This window comes from Labeo rohita, chromosome 6, assembly GCF_022985175.1.
Source record: "Labeo rohita strain BAU-BD-2019 chromosome 6, IGBB_LRoh.1.0, whole genome shotgun sequence".
NCBI classification, from domain to species: domain Eukaryota; kingdom Metazoa; phylum Chordata; class Actinopteri; order Cypriniformes; family Cyprinidae; genus Labeo; species Labeo rohita.
In genome coordinates, this window is record NC_066874.1 from 5,891,411 (window position 1) to 5,917,791 (window position 26,381).

Sequence of the window (26,381 nt, forward strand, 5' to 3'; positions counted from 1 at the left end):
AGAGTTACCAAGCAACGTAAACATGTTCAAATGAATATTCATAAGATAGTGCGTCACCATAGTAGGATTCGTAATCTTGTTGGCTTGCTCTTATGTGTGTATAAATGATGTAAACGTCTTGCTGATTAGCCCCCGCAGAGCCAATCACGTGTAAGTTAAGGATTGTCCAGCCAATGGGTGGTCGGTTAGGGGCGGGGCTTACTCTCTTGCTTTCACAGTAGGAAATGAAGGATTTACCTCAGGCTGTAGTTACCGACATGTGCTAAAGTTATGCAACAGTTTATAAGGTAAATGTCTCGCATTGATCGCAGGTTATGCGTGGGGTACCAGTGTTTAGCTGAACTGCAGGGAGGATAGCGATCGATATGGAGCCAATACAGAAAGATGCGAAGAGCAACCCGTCCGCCACGGCTAATTTCTTCTCACAGATATTTTTTTGGTAAGTTTTTGTGCCTCCGTACAGGAGAAAAGTGAGAAGGGGGACAGCTACATGGTCATCTTCTGGGCTATTTGGTGTGTTTTCCCTTTTATCAAAAATGTAAGCTTTGTTTCCTTATGTGTACATTGACAAGTACATTATTAGTTTATGTATTGAGAGGTTTTTAGGTGTCTATCCATCATTTGTGTATCTGATCCTGTGCTTTGTTACACCGGACATTTCTTTTCCCTCAGAAGAGTTTCTACAGAAAATACCACCCTGGAGTTTTACAGTAATTTTTCCCGATTTTCACTCTACTAGCTTTCATGTACCGGCATTGACATGTGGGTTGATGACGAAAGAGGCTCTGACATGATTAAAACGTTCTTTTCTTTGTGTTCATGTAGATTTGTATGTATAATAATATTTAATAATAATAATTTCATTTAATAAATATTTCATTCAGATACGATTGCATAAAGAGCCATTCTCTTGTGTATATATATATATATATATATATATATATATATATATATATATATAATTACGTTAAAAACAACTGAGTAAAATTTTCAGGTTTCTTTGATGAATAGAAATTTCAAGGCTATTTATTTATTTATTTATTTACTTACTTACTTATTTATGTATGAATGTTTTTTTAGGGGATTAATCTTTGACCTAAACAAACCATGGATTTTCATAAAGTACAAAAATTCTATATTTTTTGAAAATTTAATGTCATTATTTTCTTGTCACAGAACCAAAATGAGCTCTTGCTTTTTGGTTACACCACATTGACTTTGATTTGAAGGGTAAAAATTTTAGAAAATAATTATATATTTAAAAAAAAAAAAAAAAAAAAAACTATTTTTGCAAAAAGAGAATGGCTCTTTATGCAATCATATTTTAGTTAAATATTAATTTAATATTTTTTTTTTTAAAGAATTAAGTTTAATCTTTATTTTTCAAGGCTATGTGTTTATTTATTTACTTACTTATTTATATATAATGGAAGGGGATTAATCTTTTAAACAAACCATGGGTTTTCATTACAAATATCCAATATTTAAAAAAAAAATTGATGTCATTATTTTCTTGTCACAGAACCAAAATGACCTCTTGCTTTTTGGTTACACTACACTTACTTTGATTTGAAGGGTAAAAAATTTAGAAAATAATTATATTTAAAAAAAAACTATTTTTGCAAAAAGAGAATGGCTCTTTATGCAATCATATTTTAATTAAATATTTATTTATTTATTTATTTTTAAAGAATTAAGTTTAATCTTTATTTTTCAAGGCTATGTGTTTATTTAATTATTTACTTACTTATTTATATATAATGGATTTTTTAGGGGATTAATCTTTGACCTAAACAAACCATGGGTTTTCATAAAGTACAAATATCCAATATTTTAAAAAAAAAAAATTGACGTCATTATTTTCTTGTCACAGAACCAAAATGACCTCTTGCTTTTTGGTTACACTACACTTACTTTGATTTGAAGGGTAAAAACTTTAGAAAATAATTGTATTTAAAAAAATATATTTTTTTCTATGCCAAACAAGCTTTTTTCCAAGAAAATAGAACATTAGGATTAGGATTAGGATAATATTAGGAATAGAATATTAGAATGTTTTTCTTACGATCTCTGAACAGCACCTACAGTAGGCATATTTGACATCAATCACAAAATTTAGGAAACATGTTTGACACAGAATTAATTTTATTATTTGTTATTTCTTATTATTTTATATTATTAGTACATATTATAGACCTATATGCAAATCCAGCCATTTGGCTTTAATGTCAGAGGAGTTTTTAGGATTTGTTTTCTAACCCTTGAGTCTCAGAAACACTCTGTGCAACGTTGATAGAGAACATCTGTTACTGTCATTGTAAAGAGATTGCCTACCTGTCTGTCTGTATGTATGGTTGTTTGTTTGTTTTAATTACTGTTTTAACTGTCATGAAACCTGTGGTTCGTACACTTAAAATGGCTGTCATTACTCATCAATAATTCAGCATCCTTTGGCATCCACATTTAAAGAGTTCTATTGACTAAATCCTGTTTTCTCTTCTCGTTTGACATCAGCTGGCTGAATCCACTTTTCCGTATCGGATCCAAGAGAAGACTTGAAGAAGATGACATGTATAATGTGCTTCCGGAGGATGGGTCTAAGAGACTTGGAGAGGAACTGCAGAGGTGAGTGAACCATTGGGAATAAATCAGCTAAACAACAACTTCTCAAACAAACCCTCAGGGTGTTTATAGTGAAATAAGAGAATGCGGACCAGTATGGTTCCCAGTAGGTGATGGGAAGGTGACAACTCACACCAGTTTGTGCATTAATTGCATTATGCAGTGTTTTTGTGAACATCTCTGTAATCATTCATACGTTAACATTATATGCAAACTGAAATGGTGGCATGAGGCTGGTTTACTATTTCTAGAAGGAGCACATGGGACCCGAGACCGTTGATCCTGCTGGTGTGGATTAAAATCAGGCCTGGTAACCCAGGAAACTGTATGTTTAAAATCCACAAGGGCTGTCTTATGAACTACCACAACTCTGCCTTAAACAGATTTCCCCAGAAGGATTGTCCTTGTAGGAACAATATTCTGTAAATTGGTTCGGATAATCAAAAAGTCAGATCACTTAAAAAAGCAATAAAACTTTTCCTCACACACATGATTTGATAACCATTCTTGTTTGTAGCACAAAAGGTGTGAGACAAGTTAAACATCAGAATTTAATATTTAGGTTGTTTTTTTTTTTGCATTGATAATGTATTGAGCCAGAACAGAAGGGCGGATAATTTGGAAGTATGTACTGTTGCTATTACAGGAGCAGAAGTTTTGGCAGAGGGTACAGAGAGCAGGGCGTGAGGGAGTTCGAGGTTAACGGTCCGTCTGGTTTTCCTGCTCACTTTCATTTTGTAGTGCACAGGAAGCTACACTAAAGTGACGGACTAATCATTATGTAAAGAAAACAAGCTCTATTGAAGTTAAACTACTCTTTTGAAAAAGTAGTTACAAGCAGCTAATTAAAAGTAATACTGTGTGTGTGTGTGTGTGTGTGTGTGTGTGTGTGTGTATTAATATTAATGAACTGTATTAATATTGTTACTACTTTAAAAAGTATATTCTATTGTGAAATATTGATATACTCTACCAGTCAAAAGTTTTTGAACAGTAAGAATTTTAATGTTTTTTTTTTTTTAAAGAAGTTTCTTCTGCTCACCAAGCCTGCGTTTGTTTGATCCAAAGTACAGCAAAAACAGTCAAATTTGGAAATATTTTTACTATTTGAAATAACTGTTTTATATTTGCATATATTTTTAAAATGTAATTTATTCCTGTGATCAAAGCTAAAATTTCAGCATCATTACTCCAGTCTTCAGTGTCACATTATCCTTCAGAAATCATTCTAATATGCTGATTTGCTGCTCAAAAAAAACATTATTATTATTATTATTATTATCAATATTTAAAACAGCTGAGACATTTTTTCAGGATTCTATGCTTAATAGAAAGGTTCAAAGATCAGCATTTATCTGAAATAAAAAGATTATGTAACATTATACACTATGCCATTCAAAAGCTTGGATTCAGTATCGTTTTTTGGGGGGGGAATGATACTTTTATTTAGTATCATTCTAAATACTTTTATTTAGTTGATAATGTTGATAAAGACATTTATAATGTTGCAAAAGATTTCTGTTTCAGATAAATGCTGTTCTTCTGAACTTTCCATTCATCAAAGAAACCTGAAAAATTTTACTCAGTTGTTTTTAACATAATTATAATCTGAATATTAGAATGATTTCTGAAGGATCATGTGACTGGAGTAATGATGCAAAAATAGAATAGTTATTTTAAATAGTAAAAATACTTCACAGTTTTACTGTTTTTACTGTATATACATATTTTAAAATGACATTAAGTGTATTTTTAAGTATTTATCTGGCACAAGAACAAAGAAATGCAAAACTATGAATATATCAAATGTAAAAATAATAATGTAAAACAGTGTTTGACTAAATATTATATTATTTTGTAAAATAATTTATATATTTTTTTTATACATTTAATTTTAATTTAGATATTACTGCAAAAAAGTGAAAATCAAACTAATACTAAAATCTAATACTGACTTAATGCCCCTAAATAATTTAATGAGTTAACTGTTCATTTTTTCAGCTATGTTTGTTTGTAGCTGAACCTTGAAATCAATATGAAATCAAATTAAGTTTATATTAACTTTATTGCAGCCATCCTTGTCTTATCGCAAGCAGTTTATTCAGTATTTGACACATCTTTCCTTTTTGGCTTCTAGGCAGTGCAGCCTTTTGGATAGTTTTGGTGTTTGGATAAACACCAAACACGGTTTAAGCATTGTTTAGGTTACTTTGTTTAGGCTAAATGGTTTCTTAAGTATTTCTCTTCATTTATTTATTGTTAATAAATTATTGTTTATCTGCCCACTAATTATGATGTAATAAAGCATTAAATAAAGAAAGAAAAGCCTCCTCAAACGGGAATTTCCTCACGTCTAATAACATTGCATTTATGCATTTTTATAAAGCAACTTGCATGGTGTAATCAATATGTCATCTTTGAGAAATATAATGGGTTGCGTAAAATGGGTTGCTTCAGTGTTCATGAATATTTCTTACTGTGCAATCCAAGATTTCATGGTTGTTATTTGTTTTTATAGTCTTAGCCTTATAGATAGTCTTAGTCTTAGTCTTAGTCTTATAGATTAGCTTATCATGTTCACAGCTTTTTTTTTTCTTCACCTTGAAGTTTTATTACATAGGAACAGATAAGCAGATAAATATTCGCTGACCCCTTGTGCACCGGAGAAAACCACTGATAATCAGTAGCCTCCTGCAAAGTTTTTATCTCCAGTCGTGAAAGCATGGAAATGAGTGACAGTGAGCACAATCTTGTTATTCATTAAAAAGCACCTCCACACACAGCGTTTCTTCAGCCTGTAATCATGCACTTTAAAATGGATCAGTGCTGGTTCATTTAGCACAGAGCTCTGGGATATGACACTAATTAGTGAAGCTTTTATTGCGATCAGCAGCATGGAGCGCAGTGGGGCCGAGGCGTAAACACAAATGTTCTGCCTTGAAGTAAACTGTTATTTGCAGATGTAGAATTTACTGCCGGACGTTACTGCTGGAAAGCATGGACTGTTTTGAAAGAGCGCCTTAGTAGTTTTCCTTTGGCTAAAATGCTTTTGCTTCTGCTTAGGATTGTGCTTTGAATGCTTTTCATGTGGCCTACATACAAATGTTCTTGTTACCCATTCACCGGTTGGCCCTTGTCATCCAGGGCTGGACCTAATTTGATCTGCATTTTTTCATCCTATTAAACTGTGTGATAAATAATTAAGATCTATTCAGCACAAAATGTCTTCATAGAGAAATCTTTTGCAGACTAAGACCTTGAGGTCATCATACTATGTTTTTATGCGAGATGACGCAATGTGGGTAATAAAGCAGAATTATAATTGTTTTATGATATCCTGTTTCTCTCTGTGTCAGCATTTCTAATTTATTAAGCCTTAATCATCATTTTGTTTTTCCCACACTTATAGCTACTGGAACCAAGAAGTGGAAAAAGCAACCAAAGAACTCAGGACACCCAAACTTACCAAAGCCATTATCAGGTGCTATTGGAGATCGTATGCAGTACTGGGGGTATTCACTCTTATAGAGGTACGTTCTGTACGTTTTGTATGTGGTACACAAAGAGAAGGCACTGAATCTCCCCTCTAGTTAACTATAAGTCCGATGTGATTTCACACTGTTATTTTAATCTTTAACTGAAACCACTTGCAGCTGAATGACAAAGCACTTTTTGTAAGTTTTGTTAATGATTCACTATCTTAATGTGAATCACCTGAAGTGTTGTTTAAACAAAAGTATCACACCACACTCAATTTTAATTGTGCTTATAGAAGATTTTATTAGGATTTAGTTAAAACACATCTAACAAGATCCAAGAGAAAGGGTGGTCAGGTGGTTTAGAAACCTATTGGAAATTTGTGTGAAGGCTAATAGTTCACCCAAATATGGAAAAAATGTCTTTTGCTGTTGTTCTTCTAAACTAATGCCGGCTGCTGTCTTTTATTAGATTGTCTGATGGAAGTGGGCTGCCAGGACATTCTGCTAAATATCGCCTTTTGTTTTTTTACAGAATTACATGAGGGAGACAATTTTCTCTTCTTCTTTTTTTGTTGAACTTTTTCTGTTATTAGGCAATGCACACGAAAATGTGTTATGCACTATGCACTATGCGCAATGCACTGTTCACCTGACTTAAATGCAAAATTTTAGTCGCACTTTATTTTACAGTACCAAACATAAGTTTGGTTCAGCTTGAAGAAGTTATTACAGAATTACACTGCCAGTCAAACTTTTTTAAACAGGAAGATTTTTAATGTTTTTAACAAAGTCTCTTCTGCTCACCAAGTCTGTATTTATTTGATCCAAAATACGGCAAAAGCAGTAATGTTGTGAAATATTTTTATGATTTAAAATAACTGCTTTCTATCTGAATATATTTTAAAATCGAATTTATTCCTGTGGTCAAAACTACATTTTTAGCATCATTACTTCAGTCTTCAGTGTCACATGATCCTTCAGAAATCATTCTAAATGATGATAAAGACATTTATAATGTTACAAAAGATTTATATTTCAGAGAAATGCTGTTCCTCTGAGCTTTGTATTCATCAAAGTAACCTGAAAAAATTCTACTCGGCTGTTTCTAATTTAATAATAATAATAATAAATGTTTTTGAGCAGCAAATGAGAATATTAGAATGATTTCTGAAGGATCTAAAATGCAGCTTTGAAATTACAGGAATAAATTACTTTTTAAAATATATTCAAATAGAAAACAGCTATTTTAAATAGTAAAAATAAATTTGCTGTACTATGGATCAAATAAATGCAGGCTTGGAGAGCAGAAGAGACTTCTTTAAAAAACATCAAAGTCAAGAACATGTCAAAAACATTTGACTGATAGTGTATATCACAGTAGAATTTACTTTTTAAAGTAATATTAATAGTAATACAGTTCATTAAAACATTATTTAATATGGAATTTCAAATTCAAAGAATTAAAGGAATTATCCACACTTCAAATATTCAAATCGCATTTTAGAGTTTAAATAAGGATTTAATTTAGATGTTATGCATTCATTTAATAACCATAATTTTTAATAAATATAAATTTGTATTAAAAAGACAGTTTACCCCAAAATTTAAATTGTCATCATTTACTCACCCTCCACTTCCAAAGAAGTGTGAGGTTTTTTTCTGTAGAACACAAAAGAAGATATTTTGAAGAATGTTTTGAAGAACAGCTGGCGATAGCCATTGGCTTCTATAGTACTTTTTTCCATACAATGGAATTCAGTAGCTACCATCAACATAATTTATTAAACTGTTAATAAATTACAAAATGTTTAACGTTTTATACATTCAGTTAAGTAGACATCCTTGTTTGATGATCTATTGATTTATTTAAACCATTAAAAACTGATTCCAGAAAAATTAAAACATGGATATGAGGGGGGGAGAGGGGGTGGGGGTGGGGGGTGTAAAACTGAATTTGTGGTTCTGGTTGCATACATGAAGAACAGTATTGTTAAAAACATTATTGCAATTCCCTCATGTAATAAAGACAAGGGTGTGGAGGTCTTTAGGAATGTGAACATCTAATCTATTCAGCCACATATTGTCCTTAAAGGCACAAATGTTGTAAATGTGTTGTTTTCTAATATTTCTTTTTCTCCCCATTATAGGAAGTGATTAAGGTGATTCAACCGGTGTTTTTGGGAAAACTCATTCAGTATTTCGAGGGAAATGAGCCCGAAAACCCAACAGCGTTGTACAAAGCGTATGGATATGCAGCAGGCGTCTCTCTCTCCACCTTGGGTCTGGCGTTACTCCACCACCTCTACTTTTACCACGTCCAAAGATCTGGAATGAAAATCCGCATTGCAATGTGTCACATGATCTACAGGAAGGTTAGAGCTACTTAAAAAAACAAACCTCCTTTTTTTCAGGAAAAAAACACCCATCTGAATTACAGTAATAGGGGCAGATTGTAGTACCAGGATTTTGAATAACCAAGTTGCCCTATTTGTATAACATGATGTTTACATGACAATTTGAGGTTTTTCAAAGAATAGTCCAAAAATAGTTCACCCTCTGTACCATATCTTTCCTGCTTCTGTAGATATAAGCAATAGGAATTTTTTTAAATTCATTTTTTGGGGGCTGGGCTGAGGGTAGTTCCTTATCACCTTATCTGCCACAAACCTTTTGATTTGTTTCTTCTTTTAGGCGCTGTGCCTTAGTGCCTCAGCTATGGGCCAGACAACCACCGGGCAGATTGTTAACCTTTTGTCGAATGACGTCAACAAGTTCGATGAGGTAGGAAATTTCCATAACTTCTTTGTCTTCCTCTTAAGTGTTGTAGTTGTCCATTTCCTGTTTTTGAAGCAGTTCACTCACACATTTTTTAAAAAATGGAATTAAACATGGCACTTGTTTGGTCAGGGAATTGTTTTATATAATTCATGTTCCAGTTCAAACAGCCAAAGGCAGCACGAGTGATTTGCCGTAAAGGGCTTGTGTTACTGTGTAACACATTGGCCAGCGTTCAGAGTGCCAGGAGAGGTCGCAAATAGATCATCTTAACCTTTTGTGCATTGCAGTCTGGCTTCGGATTATTGGGAAATCGAAATGATTAGTTAAACATTTTAAACGGTTTTTATGTGATGTGGTGTTGTGGCTAACATGCATTATATCTCAGCCATTAATCAGCCCAGTGGAGTCACCAGCAGCGGAGTTATGGGTAGTTATGTAAAGTGTTGGCTGTGTGCCTTGTAACATTACTTTACAATTTAATGTAGCTCAGTAAACATATGACATAATTTTAAAGCATGTTGAGCAGGCTAAGAAGTTATTCTGTGTATTAGGAATGTCATTGTTCTAGATCTGTCATTTGAGGCGTTTCTCCTGCATTTACCAGCATACATCAAGGGGTTCTGTAAAGAATTACAGGAAGTTCAGTTTTTGTTCAGACCAAGTTACCCGAAATTAGAACTTTGAAGTTTAAGCTCCCTTCTTGTATATTCTAAAAATAATATCCTGAGCAGTTTGTAATGTGATATTACAAAAGCAGGACACTGTGTCCCGAGTTCTACGCTAAATTATTGTCTAATACTACAACATGCTGCGTCATGGTTTTGTGCCACTATTAAGAGCTTATTAAACGAAAGCTGATGATGGATTTCAAAACTGATACTATATTCACTATCATTAAAAGATTTTTATTGTTTCTTAAAGAAGTCTCTTCTGCTCACCAAACCTGCATTTATTTGATCCAAAGTACAGCAAAAACAGTAAAATTTTAAAATATTTTTACTATTTAAAATAACTGTTTTTTATTTGAATATATTTTTAAAATGTTATTTATTCCTGTGATATAAAAGCTGAATTTTTAGCATAATTAGTCCAGTCACATGATCCTTCAGTAATCATTCTAATATTCTGATTTGCTGCTCAAAAACATTTATTATTATTATTATTATTATTATTATTATTATGTTGAAAACAGCTGAATATTTTAGTATTTTTTCAGGTTTCTTTGATGAACAGAAAGTTCAGAAGAACAGTGTTTATCTGAAATAGAAATCTTTTGTCACAATATAAATGTCTTTATCATCACTTTTGATAATTTGAAGCATCCTTGCTAAATAAAAGTATTGATATCTATAATTTATTTCCAAAAAAAAATATATATATATACTGACTCCAAACTTTTGAATGGTATAGTGTATAATGTTACAAAAGCTTTTTATTTCAGATAAATGCTGATCTTTGGATCTTTCTATTCATCAAACAATCCTGAAAAAAATGTACTCCACTGTTTTAAATATTGATGATAATAATAATAAATGTTTTTTTAAACAGCAAATCAGTTTATCCAAATGATTTCTGAAGGATCACGTGACACTGAAGACTGGAGTAATGATGCTAAAAATTTAGTTTGATCACAAGAATAGATTACATTTTAAAATATATTCAAATAGAAAGCAGGTATTTTAAATAGCAAAAATATTTCACAATATTACTGCCTTTGCTCTATTTTGGATCAAATAAATGCAGGCTTGGTGAGCAGAAGAGACTTTTAAAAAAATAAAAAAACATGAAAAGTTTTTACTGTTCAAAAACTTTTGACTGATAGTTTAAATGTAGCATTGGTGAGCAGTAAAGACGTTAAAAAACTTTCAAAAAATTGTTGACCCCAAACCTTCGAATGAGTGTGTTGTACATAAAAGGTTTCACTATAATGCCACATTCAATTACCATGGTAATTACATGGTTTTTGTCTCATTTTTTTGGTTAGTGAAGTAGTATGATGTAACTATTTTGTTCACATCTCTTTTTCTAGGTGACAATTTTTCTGCACTTCCTGTGGGTGGGGCCTCTGCAAGCCGCTGCTGTGATTGGTCTGCTTTGGCAAGAGATCGGACCATCGTGCCTCGCGGGCATGGCCGTTTTAATCTTTCTAATGCCACTTCAGACCATGTTTGGAAAACTGTTTTCAAAGTACAGGTACAATCTCAGGATAACTCTGACAGGGAATTTTTCCAATTGGATCAGGGAAAAGGAATCATGAGAAGCTAAAAAGCTTAATCACAATCACAAGATGCTCTTCAGGTCATGGCGAATAGTGTCAAGTAGACTTAAGTAGTACACTTTTAGTAATTCCAGAGAGCTTTGTATTTCAAATGACAGTTTTGGTTAAATTGCACATGCACAGATTTACGTAATGTAGAAATTATTAATAGCTCAAGAGAACAGTTCAAGAGATTGATGGTGTATTTTTCAGTCATGTGACCTAGGACCACAAAACCAGTCATAAGGGTTGTTACAACCCCTGGCTCAGAGGGAAGCAACAAAAGAGACACACACACGACTATGACTGAGCTCAAAAGGAAAAGACTTTATTAATCAACAATTAATTTCAAAAATAGGAGAATAATAAAACAAAACAATGTTTTGGTAAGCGTCAGCTTACCGAAGCATCGAGCAACCAGTCACCACACTCCCAAAATGAGCGTGCAGGGATCGTCGCAGGGTCAAATTTTTGAAAAGTATTAATAATAAATAAGCTTTCTATTGATGTATGGTTTGTTAAGATACAACTATTTGAAAGTCTTGAATCTGAGGGTGCAAAAACTCAAAATATTGAGAAAATCGCCTTTAAAGTTGTCCAAAATAAGTTCTTAGCAATGCATATTACTTATCAAAAATTAAGTTTTGATATATTTATGGTAAGAGATTTATAAAATATCTTCATGGAATATGATCTTTACTTAATATTCTAAGGATTTTTGGCATAAAAGAAAAATTGATCATTTTGACCCACATAATATATTTTTGGCTGTTGCTACAAATATAGTCGTGCAACTTACGACTGGTTTTGTGGTCCAGGGTCACTTATAGTATGCTGTCCATAATGAGATGTTAATCATCTCCAAACAATTAGTTTATAAGAGTTTATTGTGGCGATCAGTCACAGTGCTCAAACACATTCAATCATAATCACGTTTAACCATATGCTCTTTCCTTCTGGGTTTCTGCACTCTTACTGTGCAGAGTCTGAGATGAGGTTTCAGATGAGGTTCAGGGCCAGCCTAATTATGATTCATCAATTATACACTTTTGTCACGTAATTTTGTCAAATGAAAAAAATGCATACAAAAAATCAGGCTACTTTAAAGGAAAAATAATATATGCATAATTATTTTAAATTTAAATCCTCTGAAGGTGAAATATATATGAAAATATTATTTGTGTTTGAAGATCAAAAATGTAGTTTTAGGTGTCATTGCCTAATGATTTAATTTAGTATATATAATAATAATAATAATAATTTACAAGTTAAGTGGCTACTAGATAAATTGTGTAAGCAAGTCTAAAGCTTATCTAACTTCATGCATGTATGTATTTATTTATTTATTTTAAGGAAGAAAATGTTATAACCAACATATTATATTATTATATATTATTATGTACATATTGTATACATATTTTTGCAGTATGACTTTAAAGAAGAACTCCACTTCCAGAAAAACAATTTACAAATAATTTACTCACCCCCTTGTCATCCAACATGTTCATGTTATTCTTCAGTCATAAAGAAATTGTGTTTTTTGAGGAAAACATTGCAGCATTTTTCTCCATTTAATAGACTGATATGGTGCCCCGATTTTGAACTTCCAAAATGCAGTTTAAATGCGGCTTCAAACGATCCCAAATGTGGTTTTAAACGATCCCAGCCGAGAAAGAAGGGTCTTATCTAGCGAAACGTTCGGTTAATTTAACAAAAATAATACAGTTTTTTTCTGGTTCATGACAGTTAGAGTCGAAAAACTCCCATCTCATGTTCTCCCTCATCTTCAGAATCGCCCTATATCGCTGTTTTACCTTTTTTGTTAAGGGTGTTTGATCTTCTTTGCATGTTCACTTTGCAAAGACTGGGTCGGTGCTTCTGCAGAGATGTAGGATGATTTTGAAATGATTTTTGAAGTTGAGGGAGAAAATACGGTTGTTTTTCAACATACCCTAACTGTCTTGAGCCAGAATACACAGAGTTCAGAGAGAGAAAGGCAAGACGAGCGTTTGAGGTTTTGCTAGATAAGACCCTTCTTTCTCAGCTGGGATTGTGTACAACTGCATTTGGGATCATTTGAAGCTGCTTTTAAACTGCATTTTGGAGGTTCAAAATCAAGGCACCATATCAGTCCATTATATGGAGAAAAATGCAGAAATGTTTTCTTTAAAAAACATAATTTCTTTACGACTGAAGAAGGACATGAACATCTTGGATGACAAGGGGCTTGAGTACATTATAAGTGAATCTTTGTTTTGGAAGTGGTCTTGTCCTTTAATGTTTTAAAATACAGCTCAGAAAATGTTCTCTCTCTGTGTTTCTCTTACAGGAGTAAGACGGCAGCCTTTACTGACAGTAGGATACGCACAATGAATGAGGTGGTGTCTGGTATACGTATAATCAAGATGTATGCCTGGGAAAAGCCATTCGCAGCGTTGGTTAATGATGTACGAAGGTAAATAAATGATATAGACTAGATTTAGTCTGTTTACACTGCTGTAGTTCAGATATAGGTCAGCAGAATCTTCAGCAGAAGATTTTATGGCCGTTACCTATTTTGACCTCATTGCCTGAATTGACTTCATTTTAAAGATCTGTAAAATCTTAAGTCAATCAAGGACGTGATAGAAAATGCATGTGCCATTAAACTGTATGTGTTGTTATTCAGGTAGCTATTTATAAACCATTTCAGCAGTTTAACTGACTTGCTCAGTGAGAGTTTTCCAAAACTGTTGCTCTGTCATGAGTAGTTGACTTAAGAGTAAACACTGACTGTAGGAGACGAATAAAGCATCACTTGAGGCAATGCTGAAAATGCACTGCATGCCATAAACTTGCATGACTAGAACCAGTTATGTTCACCTACTTTTTTTTTTTTACTGTGGTTCAGGACTAAAACATAATGTTTTTAGTGTTCATCACAATTTGAAACCATGAAATTGCAGTTTTATCCTTGCAATGCCACAAACAATGCTGCTTTTAATCTTATCTGTCATTCGTTGCTCAAGGCAACCTTGTAAAGTACTATGCAAGGCCATTTATCTCGAAGACATAATAATCTTTATGTTTCTTGGGCATAAATAGCTAATATCTATTTTTTTGTGTGTTTCTTATAGAAAGGAGATCTCAAAAATCATGAGCAGTTCTTACCTCCGTGGGCTGAACATGGCTGCATTCTTTACGGCGAATAAAATCATCCTGTTTGTGACGTTCACTATGTACGTTCTGGTGGGCAACAAAATGTCTGCCAGCCGTGTGTTTGTGACCGTGTCGCTGTACAGCGCCGTCCGCCTCACCGTTACTCTGTTTTTCCCTGCTGCTATTGAGAAAGTGTCCGAGGCTGCCGTCAGCATCCGGAGGATCAAGGTACGACCGTCATCATTAGGCTGAAATTACACTATAACTGACTATATCAGATGACCATCAGATCGATGACCAGCTAAACTTGCATTTACAATATACTCTTGGCAAAATAACCTAAAGTAGATGACCCAGTACAAACTAGTACTGACCCCTGGAAAGGAAGTAAAAAAGGTGCAGTTTGCAATGGATGTTGATAAAATGATAATACAAGCATTTGCCTGCTCAGAGTCATAAAAGACATTAAACTTCAGCATGACTCCACTGGATGAGCCATCATAATGTTTTTTAAAGAACTCTTTTCTGCTCATCAAGACTGCATTTATTTGATTAAAAATACAGAAAGAAACAGTAATACTGTGAAATATTTTTGAAATTTAAAATAGTGATTTTCTATTTTTATATACTTTAAAACATAATTTATTCCTGTGATGCAATACTGAATCTTCAACATCATTACCCCTGTCTTCAGTGTCACGTGATCCCTCAGAAATTATTCTGATATGCTGATTTATTATTATCAGTGTTGGAAACAGTTGTGCTGCTTAAAATTTTATTTTATTTTTATTTATTTATTTTTTGGAACCTGTGATACTTTTTTCAGTATTTTTGATGACTAAAACATTAAAAAGAACATCATGTATTTAAAATATATATTTTTTTAACAATATACACTACCGTTCAAAGTTTGGGGCATTAATTTTTTTTTCTTTTTTCTTTCTTTGAAAGAAATTAATACTTTTATTCAGCAAGGATGTGTTCAATTGATAAAAAGTGATAGTAAAGACTTACATATTTTTAAAAGATTTCTATTTTAAATAAATGCTGTTCTTTTTAACTTTTTATTGATCAAAGAATCCTGAAAGCATCACGGGTTTAAAAAAAAAAATTATTACGTTTGCAACATTGCAACATTGGTTTCCAACATAATAACTCAGCATATTAGATATTTTTTGAAGGATCATGTGACACTGAAGACTGGAGTAATGATGTTGATGAAAATTCAGCTCTGCATCACTGAAATAAATTTTAGTTTGAAGTATATTAAAATGTACTTGTAAGACAGTGTAAGACTGTTATTTTAAATTGCAATAATATTTCATATTACCTTTTTCTGTATTTTTGATCAAATAAATGGAACTTTGAACATAAGAAACGTCTGTAAAAAAACCTTACTGATCCCAAACTTTTGAACAGCAGTGTATGATTCTTATTGACAGGGAAAAATCCGATCTGTCTACTTAAATGGCAGATGCAAATGCACATATGCAATTTATTTTAGATTTGATTCCACATAGGAATGACGTTTAAATCGATCTGAGAATCCATGCACTTTTTTTTCTGTTTACACGTTTGTGGGTCCATATCCAATCTGTGCCATGTGGGAGGAATTGGGTCACTCAAACTGTAATATAAATGCTGCCTTAAAAACTGGCTTGAAACCAAGAGAAAACAAACTAGTGCATATTGCATGGAATACTATATCCCACAATGTGTTTAACATTTATTTTTGACTTCTTATTATTTGATCAGACTGCTAAAAACATAAGCAATTTTTACATAAAATTGAATTAAAATTCAAAATGATCATTTTAATTTTCAAGTTGATAACTGGATGCCACTAACATGCAACATGAAGGGGACCAGCCCTCTTCCAGTTTTCTTTTCATAATGTGTGTTTGCTATGAATATTTTTTTTTATCATTCCAAAATGTATCAGTACGCAAAAAAATGAGGCAAAAGAAGAGCAAGTTGATGCTCTCAACTCCAAAAACAAATACACAACTTTCAATACATATAAGTGAAATGAAAGATGTTTTGCCAGGACTAATAACTTGATTAAATCTCTGGCTTCTCTGGTTGTGTTGAAGTGCTGCAGGTGTCATTTTCAGGGTTAATTTTAGATCTACTTCAAAGTTCCCACTGACACAGCTAATGTTACGCAAGTCATGAACCTGCAGATTTTGTAATCATGGAGTGTCTGTCTAGAGAAGGGAGCCTTTATATAAAAGCAGATGATTCATTTTCCGATTTGACCTCACATTGAACCCACTTCTTCTGCTTAAATCCTAATTTGTGTTAACCAAAGAAACTCCAGAGTAGTGTGGCTACACTGTCAGAGTGTTATTACAGCAGTTTTTTTGAGCATGATGGTCTTGTGTTCATGCATCATAAGTGTCTATGGTCTTTTTCCCTCGTGCAGAAGTTCCTCTTACTAGATGAGCTTGTGAAATCCCACGTTCCTCTTACTCAGGAGGATAAGAAAGAGGCGTCCGTGGAGATACAGGATCTCATATGCTACTGGGACAAGGTGAGTTCAGTGTAAAAAAGGCCCTTGCAAGTACACACACCTTTCCCCAAAGTTATACTTTTGGAAATGCAGAACTACAAGCTTCTATAGGGCCCATCAAGCAAGCGGAAGTTTTCTCGTAATTTCCTTAGTAAAAAAAGGAAGTGTAGTCTGGATGACTGGTTATTATCCCAAAAACATGTTAGCTCAGGTATAGTGTGTATTTTTTTTTTTTTTTTTTTTTTTTTTTTTATTATTATTATTATTATTTTTATTTTTTTTTTTTAATCTACTTTTTTTGTGTGTTTACCTCAGTATTGTAATACATTATAAAACAGCATGCAATAATGTTTTTTTTTTCGTGAATTTTGCAATCCAAATTTTATTTCGTGTCTGATTTTGTGGTTGGAATTTTAAATTTTTTTGAATAATTATGATAGCACATTTCCCAGATTGTATTATGTTAGATTCACAATAGTTTTACATGACATAAGGAACAAACAAAATGTATGACATTTGTTTATTTTGCTTTAAAAACAAATAACAAATGACAACAGGACAAGCAAGTACAATATAAGGTAGATAAAAACTGTTATTTTTGCTGCTCCTGCTACTGTTGTTTAATGAATTTTAAGAAACCACAGTAAGCTGACAGTAATGCGCGGTTCCAGTGGTGGCATAGCCAGAATTGTATTTTTGGGCGGGCCTGGGCAAAAGTGAGCGGGCGTTAGGCTAACTATATAGAAGTATAAATCAGCTTTAACGGGCCGAGTCCAGTGGTGTAGTGCAAATGCGCGGCCCACAACCACGAACTCAAGTGGCGCTGGCTGGTTACGTCGCAATATTGTAAATATTTGTTTTAAACCAGGAAGGCGAGCCAATGGATATCACGCAACATGCAAACTTTGCGCGAGAGGTATGCCGGTAAACCTCTTAATCTCAGTCGATTCAAAAAGTGAAAGTAAATACTAACAGTGCTTTCGGCATCTGAGGCTGCATTAATTGAATTGCAAAAACTGCAGGGTCTGATTTTTATTAAAATTATTCCTTGTTGCACCTACCCTAACCCTAACCGATAAACACCCATGAGGCACTTTATTTTCCACTTGTTGATTATTTTCAGAATTTCATTGAAAATCAATGCCTTTCCGATCTAAAATGTGATGCAAAAAGGGAAAAGTACGAGTTTGACAAAAGGCGGATTCTAACTCGGGTCAATCCCGTAAAAAAGCCACTGCTACGCGCTTTACCACTTAAGCCACTGGAGCTATTGTTTATTGCAGGTGTCTTTTTTAATGTTGTCTAGTCCAACCACTCATTGGTGGGCGGAGTTCATATAAATAGCCACTGCCAACAAGCCAGGCTATTTGCACTTAGTATAAATAGACACTCCAAAAAATAAATATATTAAATAAATATATAAATAAATAAATTCTCTCCTCTCTACTTCACAGACTCTGGATGCACCAACATTACAAAATGTGTCTTTTACTTTGAAGCCTGGTCAACTTCTGGCTGTTATTGGTCCTGTGGGAGCTGGAAAGGTCAGTCACAATATTTCCATTCTCTGATTTCAGTATATCCAGGTTTGCTATTTAAAATAGAAGCGATCATGGCAGCTATGATTGTTATTTACTAATCTTCTCCTCTGTCCTGCAGTCTTCTCTCCTCAGCACTGTTCTAGGGGAGCTTCCAGCAGAAAAGGGTGTGGTAAAGGTCAAAGGTGAGCTGACGTATGCCTCCCAGCAGCCTTGGGTTTTTCCAGGGACCATTCGGAGCAACATACTGTTTGGAAAGGAGCTGCAGCCCCAGCGATACGAGCGTGTCCTAAGAGCCTGTGCACTCAAAAGGGTGAGACAAATATTAGTTTAAGGTTACCCAAAAAATAAAATTCTGTCATTAATTACTCGCACTCATCCTTCCAAACCAGTAAGACCTTTGTTCATCTTCAGAATGCAAATTAAGGTCTTTCTGACCCTGCACAGCAACGCAACTGATACATTCAAGGCCCAGAAAGGTAGTAAGGACATCGTTAAGATAGTCCATGTGACATCAGTGGTTCAACGGTAATGTTACAAAGCTGCGAGAATACTTAAAGTGTCCAAAAGTCAACAATTTCTTCTTTTCTGTGTCAGTCACAACCCATAAATGTGATGCTGCTGACGCGGGGAGAAGTCGTTCTGATGTAGAATCCTGATGCACTGTGCACATGTCTGAAGATTTCAACAGAGAGGATGACTCAGCTGTACTTATTTGAACCAGAATATACAGATGATGAAAAGACGCTCCTGTGAGCAGCACCACATGCATGTGTCATGGTGTCATTCTTGTGAAAGTGCATCTAAGGTTGACACGTAAGAGAAGATATTGTTCAATAAAGTCGTTATTGTTGTTTTTGGACTGATTTAACAATGTCCTTACTACCTTCCTGGGCCTTGAATGTGTTAGTTGTGTTGCTGTCTTGGCAACACATTTAAAATTTTGTAATATATTTTATAATGTAATTTATTTCTGTGATGACAAAGCTGAATTTTCAGCATCATTACTCCAGTCTTCAGTGTCACATGATCTTTCAGAAATCATTCTCATATAGCTGATTTGCTGCTTAAAGGAGAACTTCACTTCCAGAACAAAAAATTACAAATAATTTACTCACCCCCTTGTCATGATGTTCATTTCTTTCTTTCTTCAGTCGTAAAAAAATTGTGTTTTGAGGAAAACATTTTACGATTTCTCTCCATATAGTGGACTTATATGGTGCCCTGCGAGTTTGAACTTCCAAAATGCAGTTTAAATGCAACGTTAAAGGGCTCTAAATGATCCCAGCTGAGGAACAAGGGTCTTACCTAGCAAAATGATCAGTTATTTTCTAAAAAAAAAAAAAAAATAAAGATTATATTTATATATATATATATATATATATATATATATAATATATTTCTTTTAGAAAATAACCGATCGTTTCACTAGATAAGACCCTTTTTACTCTGCTTTGAAGCTGCATTTAACTGCATGTTTGAAGTTCAAACCTTTGGGCACCATAGAAGTCCACTATATGGTGAGAAATCCTGAAATATTTTCCTCAAAAGACTGATGAAAGAAAGAAATGAACATCTTGGATGACAAGGGGGTAAATTATCTGATTTTTGTTCTGGAGCTGAACTTCTCCTTTAAGAAACATTTTTTGCTTCCAAATCTCTTTTTATCAGTTGTGCTGCTTTGTATTTTTGTCAAAACCGTGATATGTTTTTTAGGATTCTTTGAATATAAAGTTAAATAAATTGCATTTTTTAAAAAAAGAAATATTTTGTAACATATATGCATTTACTGTCACTTTTGATCAGTTTAATGCAGCCTTGCTAGTTTTAGTATTTGGTTTTTGCAAAGCTCAGGTTATTGTAAGCTATAGTATACAAATATTGTCATTTTTCTGTGTTGTATAGGACATGGAGCTGCTTCCTGATGGGGATTTGACTGTGATTGGAGACAGAGGAGCAACACTCAGTGGAGGACAGAAAGCTAGAGTCAACCTGGCCAGGTATCCCAACCTGTTAACCTTTGAAAAATCAGGGGGTTTTCACCTTTATTATGCAGATTTGGTAATGTAATAAAACCATTTCCTTTCCTTAATTGATATATTATTCTGAACAAAAAAAGAGGTTAAAAATTATATAATGCATATAAAGCATAATGTATATAAAGCTTTCAGAAGACTGCATCATGGACATGCAGAGGATTTATTTATTATAAGCAGTGACATTTTCTAATGTGTTATATATAAAATGTAAAAGATAAATAATTCCTAAATAAGCAAACTAGCATATATTTGCTGTTAGGAAGGAATATTTAAGAGCTTTTCAATTGGTTTTTCCTACATACCTGTTACTGTCTGTGGGTTTTAGGGCTGTGTATCAGGATGCTGATATTTACCTGTTGGATGATCCATTGAGTGCAGTGGATGCAGAAGTGGGCAGGCACCTGTTTGAACAGTAAGTCCACAGTCTTAATTGATCGTGTTATGTTTTACTGTTGCTTTTCACAATGTTCTTTTCCATTCATTGAATGCTTTTATTGTTTAGAAACAGTCAAGCTCCAAAACTGGCAAATGACACATTAAGTTAATCAAAAGTAACAGTTAATTGTCAAGAGATGACTTTTTCAAATAAATGCACACCTGTTGTTAACATTGATGATAATCAGAATTGTTTTTTAAACATCAAATCAGCATATTATAATGATTTCTGAAGGATCATGTGACGCTGAAGACTGGAGTAATGATGCTGAAAATTCAGCTTTGCATCACAGGAATAAATTCCATTTCAAATATAGAAATGAATATAGAAAACAGTTATTTTTAAATTGTAATAAGATTTCATATTATTACTGTTTTTTCTGTATTTATTATCAAATAAATGATCCTTCAGAAACCTTTTTTTTTTAAAGAAATGAATACTTTAATTCAGCAAGGATGTGTTGATAAAAAGTGATAGTAAAGACTTATATTGTTAGAAAAAATTTCTATTTTGAATAAATGCTGTTCTTTTTAACTTTTTATTCATCATTCAAACATTAATAATAAATCAGCATAGTAGAATGATTTCTGAAGGATCATGTGACACTGAAGACTTGATTAATGATGCTTAAAGTCCAGCTTCGCATCATAGGAATAAATTATATTTAAAGTATATTAATATAGAAAAACATTATTTTAAATTGTAATAATATTTCACAATATTGCTGGGGGTTTTTTTCAGAATTTTTGACCAAATAAATGCAGCTTTGATGAACCTAAGGGACTTGTTTCAAAATTTCAAAAATCTTTTAAAAAGATTTTTAAAATCTTCCCAAACCCAGACTTTTGCAGTTTCTTTGCAGTAAGGGCGGCCGTACACGGTGCGAATTCGGACAGTCGGAAGACCGTATGGCCACGCACACGTCACGAGTGACTTTGTTTACGGACGCAGTGGTACACTGCACGATTTTAAAACCTGCCGATTTCCGAGACAATCACATTCACGAAGTTCCGCGCCAAAAACATGGACTCAGAGGAAGAGATCCTTTTCTTTGTGGCAGCAATGGCTTGCGAAAAAACAAAAAAGAAAAGAAAACGAAGGTCATGGCAAAGAGTTTGGCTGAAGGGCAGAGAACAACATCTCGGACGACCCTGTCATGATAAATGCTGCTCGATATATCATACAGCGCTCGCTGTTCTTGCCAGAGTTCAGCGTGTTTGTCCTCTTTCTCGACAGTCCAAATTCTCAGTGGCGCTGCCGTGTTTATCTTTTTTCTTCTGTGGTTTTCTTTTCTTAGCTTCTGATTGGTCATTTCCAGTTTGCTCAACAAATCGGCTCGTTCAACAGCACACACGTCACGCTTTCAATCCGACAGCTCCCGAGGTTTTTTGACATGTTTAAAAATGATCGTGAGGTCGGAAAGTGCTCGTAAGGCACTCTGCTCGTCTCGTAATTTCTCACACACCATACGAGCCCCGACCATACGAGAAGAGACGATTTCCTCCGATAACCAAAAAAATCGCATGCGAGCTCGTACGACCTCAAAAACCGCACCGTGTACGCCCGCCTTAAGTATTAAGAGAACTAATTGTCCTTCCAGGTGTATTTGTGGTATTCTCAAGGACAAGCCCAGGATCTTGGTTACTCACCAGCACCAGTACCTGAAGGCTGCAAATCAGATCCTGGTCTTGAAGGAGGTAACCGCACACACCGGTCAATCTGCATTCCACCTGTGAATAATAAAGCCAAAATTAACTCATATTGACTCTCTCAGGGGCACATGGTGGCACGTGGCACATACTCGGAGCTGCTGCGATCGGGAGTGGATTTCACCTCTTTGCTGAAGAAGGATGAGGAAGAGGAGGGTGAAAAAGGAGAGGCTCCTCGCTCCCCCCGCAGCCGCACACTCTCCCAAAACTCTGTCCGTTCGCACTCTTCATCTATTCTGTCTGTTAAAGATGACTCCGATCAGCTGCCGGTAGGTGTGAGGCTGAATTCCCTACCACACGGTGGTATTGTAAGGAATAGTATAAAATGACTTGCCCTCTTGTGAACTCCAGTCATGTTTACAGTACAGATAGGTCAGTAGCTCCATCTAGTGGAAGGATGGGATGTTACTTACTGTCTGATCATAAAGAGACATTAGTGAAAGAATCAAATAGTTTTTTTCTCATGGGCAGGCGGAGCCTGTGCAGACCGTGGCCGAAGAGACGCGTTTAGAGGGGACCATCGGCCTTCGCATGTATTGGAAATACTTTAAAGCTGGAGCCAACATCATTATGCTGATTTTACTTGTTCTCCTCAACTTGCTGGCACAGGTATACAACACAGGAGTGTTATACACTAAAAGACCTCTTTCTAGTAGTCAGAGATTCATGCTAATGCTGTTTTCTGCTCTGTAGATTTTTTATATTCTTCAGGACTGGTGGCTTTCATACTGGTGAGTGATCTCTAATATTAATATCTGTGCAGCTAAGCTTTTATTTTTAAGTACATGGAATGACTGTAAATGTATTTTCTTCTTTTTTTTTAACTTATATTTATGGGATTTGTATACCTTTATTGTGAGAGGATAGTGGAGAGCTGACAGGAAAGTACTGAGAGGAGATAGGGTAGTAGGATCGGCAAAGGTCCTCGAGGCGGGATTCGAACTCGGGTCGCCGTGATATATTTTCTCAATATATGTAATACAGATTGGGATCAGGGCGAATTTTTTTTTTTTTTTTTTTTTTTTTTAATAAATTAATACAAGGATGTATTAAATAGATCAAAAGCAACAGTGAAGTCAGCACCGATAGCCTTGTGGACAGTGCCCAAGATCGCATCCTTCCTCGTGGACCTTTCCCGATCTCTCCCCCTCTCTCTCTCCCAATTACTTCTTGTCGTAAGTCCACTGCTTTTTTTTAATAAATCCAAAGATTTCTGTTTTAAATTTTATTTATTTATTTTTTTATTTTTTTACTTTCTATTCATCAGATCATCCAGGAAAAAGTATCACAGTTTCTTGAGCAGCAAATCAGCATATTAGAATGATTTCTGAAGGATCACGTGACACTGAAAACTGGAGTAATGATGCTCAAAATTCAGCTTTTCGTCACAGGAATAAATTACATTTTAAAATATATTCAAATTGAAAAAAAAAAAAATTTTTAAATTGGAATAATATTTCAGAATATACTGTATTTTGGATTAAATAAATGCAACCTTAGTGAGCATACACTGACGTTCAAAAGTCTGGGATCAGTAAGATTTTTAATGTTTTTTTAAAATAGTTTCTTATGCTCATTACAGCTGCATTTATTTGATCAAAATTACAGAAAATAATAAGTAATATTGTAAAATAAATGTTTTCTATTTTTTAATATACATTAAAATATAATTTATTCCTGTGATCAAAGCTGCTTTTTCAGCATTAATACTCCAGTCTTCAGTGTCACATGATCCTTCAGAAATCATTCTAATATGCTGATTTATTATCCGTGTTGGGAACATTTTTTTTGGAACCTGTGATACATTTTTTAGGATTCTTCGATGAATGAAAAGTTAGAAAGAACAGTGTTTATTTAAAATAAAAATCTTGAGTAAGAATATAAACTACCGTTTAAAAATCTGGGGTCAGTAAATTTATTTATTTATTTTTATTTATTTATTTTTTAAACAAATTAATACTTTAATTCAACAAGTGTTTAATTGATAAAAAACGTGATCGCAAAGACTTACACTGTTAGAAAAGATTTCTATTTTGAATGAATGCTGTTTATCTTTTTATTCATCATTCAAACATTGATAATAATAAATCAGCATATTAGAATGATTTATGAAGGATCATGTGACATCGTTGCATCACAGGAATAAATTATATTTTAAAGTATTTTAATATAGAAAACCATAATTTTAATTTGTAATAATATTTTACAATATAATGCCTTTTTTTTTAGCATTATTTACCAAATAAATGCAGCTTTGATGAGCCTAAGAGACTTGTTTAAATGTATAATTTATGAATTAAGTTATATATATTTTCTTTTTTTCATTGTTTCAATTTAAAGTCTTGTTTTATGTCTTGTTCTTTTTAAAATGCTTAAATATATCTATAAACTTAAATGGAACAATTAAAATGAATGAAGCAAAAATTGAAAATTACAGTGAGTACTATAAAACACAAAGTACAGTAAGTGCGTCTCATTTGATCAACCTAAATAGTGCTTAAATGGGCAGTACAGGATGTATATGGTGTTCTGGTGTTTACCAGCTACCGCAATGTCATTATGTCATGATCAACAGGGCCACAGAGCAGGAGAAGCTGGACTTTCCTTCCTTTAACTTCAATTCAACCAACGACACAAATGGCAATAACAGCATTAACGCGACTCAAGAGCTCAACCTGCACTTCTATCTTGGCATCTATGCAGGTATGCTCGTTCTCGAAAGTCAGTAAAAGTTAAAATGCTGACATGTTGCATGTGTCTGCCAGTGGTAATGGAGATTTGTGTATCTGTGTTCATCAGGCTTAACAGGCGCCACCATCATCTTCGGCTTCATGCGTTGTCTGATGATGTTTAATGCTCTGGTGAGCTCAGCGGAGACGTTACACAACCGCATGTTCAACAGCATCCTGAGAACCCCGGTCCGCTTCTTTGACATCAACCCCATTGGTGAGTACAAAAATAGAAATGACTGCTCCTGTATTTGTTTATCCAGCTAGTTTGGAAGGCAGTGTTGGAACTGACCAACAGAGGGCAGCATATTCTGTGAAATATTTTGATGGCGATTTTTCTATCCTGTAAAACCTCAGCTGATGTGCACTTACTACCAGAGGAGAGGAAGGTCCTTGCTGTATTTGTCAATAAACAGAATCCCTCATACACAAACTCTTTAAAGTATGTCTGTCAATATTGGGCTCTTGCAAATGCTGTAATAAACTGACAGGAGGGCCATGGTGCTTTGAAGTTTGGAGTCGTATCTGTATTTTCAGTCTTTGTAAACTAAATTTGTACACAACATAGTATTTACTATGTTGCTGAAAGCACCATGGTACATGTCCAAACAAAGCATGTTATTTCCATGGTACGTTTTGCTTCCTATTTGTCAGTGTCTTGTGTTTTCCCTTCATAAGGATTGCTGTTATTAAACGTCATTGACCTTTTATATACACTGTCCAAATATTTCCTTAATTTAGTTAATAACTGTTGTTACTGGATAACGTCAACTTTGACTGTTTTAAAGTGATTTCCAGACGTCCTCAGTGGAGGAGCTCATAGTAAAGGAAAGTGGACTGGTGTGTTTCAATGATGTTTACCCTAGATTTCAGTGTTTACTCTGGAGTGTTGAGTAAACGGCAGCGTTTGAGGCCTTCGCTCATGCAGGGATGTATATTGGCTGTGTTGTGAGCGTGAAGTGTTTGGATTGAAGTGCAGGTGTGTGTAAAAGTCCAAGCTGTTTTGTCTTCCGTGTTCCGCTTGTGTTTATCTCTGGAAAATGATGCTCTAGATTGATAAGTCATGAAGCATTATTAGGACAATCTGAGCTGTAGCTTTATATAATGTTGTTGTTGTTGTTATTTATTTTATTTTTTATTTTTA

General features: G+C 34.1%; 1 protein-coding gene across 1 annotated transcript in view; it reads left to right on the top strand.

The window, feature by feature from the left end:
* Positions 1-226: 226 nt before the first annotated feature.
* Positions 227-26,381, top strand: part of abcc4 (ATP-binding cassette, sub-family C (CFTR/MRP), member 4) — a 44,509-nt gene continuing 18,354 nt past the window's right edge. Inside the window, exons 1-19 of the mRNA XM_051112381.1 lie at positions 227-439; positions 2,515-2,625; positions 6,032-6,152; positions 8,249-8,473; positions 8,793-8,882; positions 10,909-11,072; positions 13,466-13,591; positions 14,253-14,502; positions 16,700-16,807; positions 18,241-18,330; positions 18,446-18,637; positions 20,230-20,324; positions 20,689-20,775; positions 22,400-22,496; positions 22,574-22,777; positions 22,980-23,117; positions 23,202-23,239; positions 25,084-25,211; positions 25,308-25,454. Of these exons, the coding sequence (XP_050968338.1) occupies positions 366-439; positions 2,515-2,625; positions 6,032-6,152; positions 8,249-8,473; positions 8,793-8,882; positions 10,909-11,072; positions 13,466-13,591; positions 14,253-14,502; positions 16,700-16,807; positions 18,241-18,330; positions 18,446-18,637; positions 20,230-20,324; positions 20,689-20,775; positions 22,400-22,496; positions 22,574-22,777; positions 22,980-23,117; positions 23,202-23,239; positions 25,084-25,211; positions 25,308-25,454 (2,485 nt within the window). The 5' untranslated portion in view covers positions 227-365. The remainder of the gene's footprint in view (positions 440-2,514; positions 2,626-6,031; positions 6,153-8,248; positions 8,474-8,792; positions 8,883-10,908; positions 11,073-13,465; positions 13,592-14,252; positions 14,503-16,699; positions 16,808-18,240; positions 18,331-18,445; positions 18,638-20,229; positions 20,325-20,688; positions 20,776-22,399; positions 22,497-22,573; positions 22,778-22,979; positions 23,118-23,201; positions 23,240-25,083; positions 25,212-25,307; positions 25,455-26,381) is intronic.